Raw genomic sequence first — 7,815 nt, 5'->3', positions numbered from 1 at the left:
TTTTTTTTTTTTGAGACAGGGTCTTGCCACTGTGTTGCCCAGGCTAAAGTGCAGTGGCATCACCATAGCTCACTGCAGCCTTGAACTCCCAGGCTCAAGTGATTCTCCTGCCTCAGCCTCCCTTGTAGCTGGGACTATAGGGATGTACCACTATACTTGGCTGATTTTTTTTTTTTTTTATTTTTTGTAGAGAAGGGGTCTTTTTTTTTGTTTGGTTTTTGAGACAGAGTCTTGCTCTGTCACCCTGGATAGAGTGCAGTGGTGTGATCATAGCTCACTACAATCTCAAACTCCTGGGCTCAAGTGATCCTCCTGCCTTAGCCTCCTGAGTAGCTGGGACTGCAGGCACACGCCACCACACCTGGCTAATTTTTTCTATCTTTGGTATAGACAGGGTCTCACTCTTGCTCAGGCTGGTCTCCAACTCCTAACCTCAAGCGATCCTCCCACCTTGGCCTCCCAGAGTGCTAGGATTACAGGTGTGAGCGACTGCTCCAGGCTGAGAAGGGTCCTTGCTGTTGTTGCCTGGGCTGGTCTTGAACCCCTTGCCTCAAGTGATCCTCCTGCCTCAGCCTCCCAAAGTGCTGGGATTACAGGCATGAGCCACTGTACTTGGCCAAAATAATCATTTTTTTTAAAATTCATGGATTAAATAGAATCACAAAGGAAATCAATCATATTGAAATGGTTAATAATACTTAAAAATTTGCTGTATAGTAATATATGTACTTCTTATGAACATGGTAGTAAGTTCTAGCACTGGTTCTAGTAACTTCCATAATTTTAAAATAGAGGTAAATATTACATAAACAATAGTTTGGATGTCTGCAACAACTATATTATGTGAAAATATCTGTGATTTTTATTGGTGACAGACTCACAGATACTGTTAATACCTAAAGAAATGCTTAATTTCTGCTGTACACTATGTATTCCTAGGAAAAAAAGGAGAAATGCTTAATTTTAGTTAGGTTTTAGTGAAAATACAGATGTAATTTTTCCCAATCTGTAGTAGGCTAAATAAAGTCCTTAAAAGATATCCACATCCTAATCCCTTAAATCTGTGAATGTTAGTTTATATGGCAAAAGGGACTGTGCAGTAAGTGGGATGTTGAGATGGGGAGATTTTCCCGGATTATCTGAGTGGGCCCTAAACGTAATCACTTGCATGTATCCTTCCTTATATGAGGGAGGTGGAAGGAGATTTGGCATAGTCTTTGAGAAGACTATATGAAAATAGCGTAGAGAAGCAGAGTCAAAGAAACATGTTGGCTTTGGAAATGGAGGAAGTGACCATGAGCCTGGGAAATGTAGTCTTCCCTAGACCGTCTGGAGGGAGTGTGACCCCGCTGATACATTGATTTTGGATTAGTGCTACTGATTTCAGACTTCTGGCCTCCAGAATTGGGAGAGAATAAATTTTTGTTTTAAGCCATCATGTTTGTGGTAATTTGTAATGGCAGCCATAGGAAATACATACATAATGTAAGTTCACAGACCACCTAATTTTGGTCTACAGACCTGGTAGTGATGAGTTGGGAGTGGGGATGGAGATGGTCCATGGACCCAAGTCAAGATCCCCTGCTTCAAAGGTAACCACTGTTAACACTTTCTTGTGTTATCTTTTATTCAGAAATATTATACCTGTACCAGAGTGTTTGTCTTCATGTATTTAGTGTCTGTTATTTAATAGTTACTTATTTGAATGGTAAATACATACACATAGTACAAAAAGTTTTAAAAGGATAGAATGAGAACAAGTCTCTCCTTTTGCTATTCCCTGTTCGTTCTTCCTATAGACAAACCAGTTCTTGTGCATCTTCCCAGACGTATTCGATACATTTACAGATGTATAAGTGTATATATTTTCTTTTCACACAAATGGTAGCATAATGTGCAAACCATTTCATACCTTTTTTCATTTTTTTTTCTGTATAATAATGTCTTTTTCTTGGACTTTGTCGTATCCAATACATATAAGGCTTCCATTGTTTGATGTAGCAGAATATAAGTAGTCTATCAATGGATACTTTATTTATTTACTATTTGTTGTTACTACAAATGATATGAATATATTTATATATAAATAATCTTATTCTGTGCGCTATATGTAGGATAAATACCTAGAAGTTAATTGTTGCATCAGCAATTTCAGCATTTGTAATTTTAATGGATATTGTCATAATTTGACTTAATACAGAATTTAATCCAATTTGTGCTCCCCCCAGCCATGTGGACTGTTTTCATATATTTTAGCCAGTATAGTGCTGTCTAACATTTTGATCTTTGTTCATCTGTTAAGTAAAAAATGGTATCTTATTGGAACATATGTTTTTAATTTTGGTGAAATTCATCTTACCAGTGATTTTTATTTATAGTTCATGGTTCTTTGTTTAATCAGGATCACAAAGTTTTTTTCTTGTGTCTTCTGAAAGTTTTATAGGTTTACATATTTAGATCTCTGATCCATTTTAAGTTAACATTTGTATATAGTGCAAGGTATGAATTGAAAACTGTATCCATTTAGATATTTAATTGTATTAACACCATTTTTTCAAAGATTATTTTTTCTCCATTAAATTGCCTTTGTATCTTTGTTGAAATTGAATTGATTGTATATGTGTGGGTCTGTTTCTGAATTCTTAATCTGTTCCTTTAACGTGTTTATCCTTTCCCCAATACTACAGTGTCTTGACTATTGAAATAATTATTGTAATCTGGTAATACAGATTCTCTAACTTTGTTCTTTTTCAAAGTTGTTTTGGTTATTCTGGTTTTTGTTTTGTTTTGTTTTTTTCTGTCTCTTGTAATAGTAGAGTGGCACAGGAGGATAGGCTGGATTCATTCAGCTTCTGTTTTTACTCCCAAGGGTATGGAGATAATCCAGGGTTATAACTTTTGTTCTGCCTGATTCTCTGTCAACTGACTTTTGCCAAAATGAAAAGAATCAGACTGGTTTGGTCTTGTTTATCCTTCTGTTGAGGTACCTTCCCAGTGTTTTTCATTTGGACAAGAAAGTGCCTTTCTATAGATTTAAAAATTTCAAACTATTGAAAACTTTTCTGAGATTTTTTTTTTTAAACTTCAGATAACTGCTGTAAAAGCATCTAGCTTTTCACTTTTCTGCCACAGGGTGGTGTACTATACCTACTGTCTGAAGTTGGTGACTTTCTTCAACAGCCTGATCAAACCCAACTTAAGATAAAATAGAATGTTATAATAAAAGTTTACTTTGTGCACTAAAATAAATTATTTATAACAGCAGATAGTTTTTATAGAGAGGTACACGGTTTTACTTAAAAGGGCTTTAAGGGGCTTTCACAGGGAAGGCAGTTTTTGTTACATGATTAATTTAAAAATTTATTTGGAAATACTTTCAGACTTATTATAATGTTGCAAAAATAAGAATAGTACAAGCAACATCCATATATTTCTTATTTAAATTTACCCATTATTAACATTCTGTCACATTTGCATACTTTCTCTTTAGACATGTGGGTGTTTTTTTTTTATGAAACATTTGAGGCTAAGTTACATGTATCATGACACATTTCCCCTAAATGCTACATTGTGTTTTTCCAATTGATAGTGATGTTCTATTATATAACCATAACACAGTATCAACATCAATGAATTTAACATTGATACAATACTTTTTATCTGATACCCCATTTGTCTTTTGACTCCATAATGTCCTTGATAACATTTTCCCTGCCAGTTCAACAGTGTCAGGTCAGTTATAACATTTAATTGTCTTGGCTCTTTAGCCTCCTTTAACCGGGACTATTTCCATGGCCTTTGTCTTTTATAACATTGACATTGAATCCCCTTAATAGAACATTACTCATTTCCATTTTGGGTTTGTCTGGTGATTCCTCATAATATAGGTTATACATTCTCAGCTAGAACATTATATATGAAGTTGTGTCTTCCTTTTGCCTTATATACGTCCATCTTCCTTTTATTGGTGATGTTATATTTTGTTGAAGTCATTTTTTTTTTGTAAACTTAGATATATGTGTTTAGAAGAAGAATTAAATACCATTGAAGGATGTATAAAAGCAAACATTTTCTCTAAAGGAAGATACTTGGAAATAGACTAATGCTCCCAGTCGGAAAAATCTAATTTGACTGGAAGGCTTGAGGTAGCACATTTTAACTTTATTCCTTACATGGCTCTTAATGTGGTATATTGGCATTTAATCTGTCCCTGGATTGCCAAGGAGAATTGTTGATATCCTCCTTGGGATTTGCCAGTCATTCTGGTGAAAGAATAAAATCTGAGTAGGTGACATTAGAAATATAAAACGCTGTCATCTATTTTAAGATGTCATAATTAATACCAAAGTTAAACAATTTTGTAGTCTCTGAGTTTGTGCTTGTATTAGTGAAGTTTTAATACAAAACAAACATGTAACTGCCAGATATGCTGACTGGAAAGAATATTGTAAACTTCTTAAAGAAATGATCGCAAATCTTTTTTTAAGTCCTTTCGTTGTTTGAGGGATATGTTAACTGTTCACCCCGATAGACATCATTTTGTGAGCAGGAAAATTTCCTAAATATTTCTAGTATGTTAGCCTTAGGATGTGTGTAAAAATTCTCAGAAGCCCAGGTGTGGTGGCTCATGCCTGCACTCATTCCAGCACTTTGGGAGGCTGAGGCAGGAGGATCACTTCAGGCCAAGAGTTTGAGACCAACTTGGGCATCATAGTGAGACCTCATCTCTAAAAAATATTTTTTTGAAAATTAGCTCGGTGTGCGTGTAGTCCTGGGAGGACTTGGGAGGTTGAGGCCAGAGGATTGCTTGAGCCCGGGATTTGGAGGTTGCAGTGAGCTATGATTGCGCCATTGCACGCCAGCCTGAGCAGTAGAGCGAGACCCTATCTCCCCCAAAAATAAATAAATAAATAAATTCTCAGAAGGTAATAGATAACCTGTTTTGAAGAAAATAGTTGCATATCTCATTTGAATATTTACAATTAATTTGTTTTGTGTGTGTGTGTGTTTTCTTTATTTTCATGTCTCTTCTTTCCCTACTAGTTACATAGTAATTAACTAGTGATCATCCCCATTTCACAAAAGAATTAAAACACAAAATAAGAATAAAACCCCAACGTGGATACATTCTAGATTTTTTAGCCTGAATCAGGGTTACCTGTTCTGACAACATCAATGTAATTTAGGTTATTAAATGATTAACAGTAATTTTAATTTATCAATCACAGTTAAAATAGTACTCTTATTTCCCGTTGATTTATTTAATTTTCTTTACTAAAGCTTTATCCTTTATTTTTCAAGACATTTTGACAAATCAGATGAACACTTACCCGGGTGCCTTAAAATAATCATGAACCTGAAAAATAACATGTGTTTTCTTTGTTTTCTGTAATGTATTTCCATAGGAAGTTTTCTTCCAAGGAAACCTTGAGTTTATTAAGCTGGAACTTCTCTTTCTGATGTTGGTAGCAGTAGGGGACAGTGGGCTTGACTAACAGGGAGTGAGAAGCATTATTTAATTTAATTAATTAGTTAATTTTATTTCAAAGTATTATGGGGGTACAAGTGTTTCAGGTTATAAGGATTTCTTTTGTAATGCTTGAGTCAGGGTTATAAGTGTGTCCGTCACCCAGATAGTGTTCATTGTACGTGTTAGGTAGGTTTTTGCCCATCCCTACCATCCCTCTACTTCCTGATTGATTTCAGTTGAGTTATGCTTCCCTCTATGCACATGTGTGCTCATCAGTTACTTCCATCAGTTACTTCCACTTTAATAACGACTACATGTGGTGTTTGTTTTTCCATTCTTTAGACACTTCACTTAGAAGAATGATCTCCAGGTCCAACCAGATTGTTGCAAAAGGCATTAAGTCATCCTTCTTCATGTCTAAGTAGTACTCCGTGGTGTACACATAACACATTTTGTTAATCCATTCATGGATTGAAGGGCACTTAGATTGATTCCACATCTTTGCAATTATGAATTGTGCTCCAATAAACATTTGAGTGCCTGTGTCTTTATAATAAAATGACTTCTTTTCCTTTGGGTAAATACCCAGTAGTGGGGTTGCTGGATCGAGTGGTGGGTCTTTTAGTTCTTTAAGGAATCTCCATACTGTTTTCCATAGAGGTTGTACTAATTTGCAGTCCCAGCAACAGTGTATGAGCATTCCTTTCTGTCTGCATCCACGCTAGCATTGAGGCTTTGATTTGACTCTCAGCTTGACTGTTATAGGAATGTGTACAGGAATACTACTGATTTGTATGCATTGATTTTGTAACCTGAGACTTTGCTGAATTTATTTATCAATTTCAGGATTCTCTTGGTGGAATCTTTGGGATTTTCTAGATATAAGATCCTGTCGTCAGCAAAAATCGATAGTTTGACTTCCTTTTTTCTAATTTGGATACTCTTAATTTCATTCTCTTGCCTAATTGCTCTGGCTGGAACTTCCAGAACTATGTTGAATAAAAGTGCTGACAGTGGGCATCCTTGTCTTGTTCCAATTCTTAGTGGGAATGCTTTCAACTTTTTCCCATTCAGTATGATATCGGCTGTGGGAAGAATTAATTGCTTGACTTTTTCCTGCTGAAAAGTATTTGTAATATCAATATTAAGATGGTATAATGCTGTTTAAGAAAGACTATTAGTTTGCAGCTCTATTGCAGAACATAGTGAATTGAAACTTTTTTGCATGATCTTACATTTAATTGATTTACTTTGATTACATATATATATTACATAAAAATATGCATTTTCTACGTACTATAGGCATCAAAGCATTTGAGGTATGAAATTAAATGAATATAAAGTAATTTGAATGCCAAAATGCCCATCAAATTTAACAGTTGAACTTGAAAAAGTATTGGATACTGCCGTGAGTTGTGATTTCTCCCATCACCTACCCTGCTGAGTATTGGAAAGGAGAAAAAATTATTTCCATGTTCCTTTCAGATTTGCCCCTTCATTTTACAAAGAAGTATATTGCTTACATTCATAGTCGTTTGTGTCTGCTGCTTCTGCCACTTGTATACATGTTTCTGAGTTTCCAGAGTGTGCTAAAATGGTACCTTGGGGGTGTAGAAGAATTTAGTGTGTCTTCCCATATACGTAACTTAATTTTAGGAACCTGGGCAGTAAATATTATATGATTGAATATAGTTTTAAAAATTGATTTTATTTATTTTCTTCTTCAGGCAAGATATCTGTATAGATTCTACTTCATCCTTGAGAGAGAACAAGCAACCTGATGGTTTGGAATTAAAACAAGGTATGAATCAAGTACTTAATTCTTTTATCAAATTTACCTGAAGAATAGAATCATTTTACCAATAATAGATTTTCACAGTGTTCCAACTCACCTCATTTTATAGATAGAGGAACAGAGTGATTTATTTTGTCTAAGATCAAAAGAATGAAGAAGACTTTATTTCATGACTCCTTTATTAGAGTGGTTACATATACCTTGTGATGTATAGTTAGTTATAGATGCCACCAGAAAATTTTTGTCATCTTGAGTAGTTCTGTATCATTAATTTCTATTACATATCCTTAGCTGCAAGGTACTGCAGATATGTTAACTGGGTAGCTTTGAGTTGTATGTGGAAAAAAAAAAGACAAGTTTTATAGGATAAGTTTTTTTTCTTTTCTTTTTTTTTTTTTTTTGAGACAGAGTCTCACCCGCGTGCATGGGCTAGGGTGCCTTGGCATCAGCCTAGCTCACAGCAACCTCAAACTCCTGGGCTCAAGCAATCCTTCTGTCTCAGCCTCCCGAGTAGCTGGGACTACAGGCACGCGCCACCATGCCCGGCTAA

At 35.2% G+C, this 7,815-nt stretch overlaps 1 protein-coding gene across 1 annotated transcript in view; it reads left to right on the top strand.

Annotated features, from left to right (window-relative positions):
- The window catches only part of CAAP1 (caspase activity and apoptosis inhibitor 1), a 50,783-nt gene that overhangs the window by 19,295 nt on the left and 23,673 nt on the right, over positions 1-7,815 (top strand). The window contains exon 5 of the mRNA XM_012646376.1: positions 7,198-7,271. Coding sequence (XP_012501830.1) covers positions 7,198-7,271 — 74 coding nt within the window. The remainder of the gene's footprint in view (positions 1-7,197; positions 7,272-7,815) is intronic.

This window comes from Propithecus coquereli, unplaced genomic scaffold, assembly GCF_000956105.1.
Source record: "Propithecus coquereli isolate 6110/MARCELLA unplaced genomic scaffold, Pcoq_1.0 Scaffold106, whole genome shotgun sequence".
Taxonomy (NCBI): Eukaryota; Metazoa; Chordata; class Mammalia; order Primates; family Indriidae; genus Propithecus; species Propithecus coquereli.
This window is presented reverse-complemented; position numbering and strand designations above follow the sequence as displayed.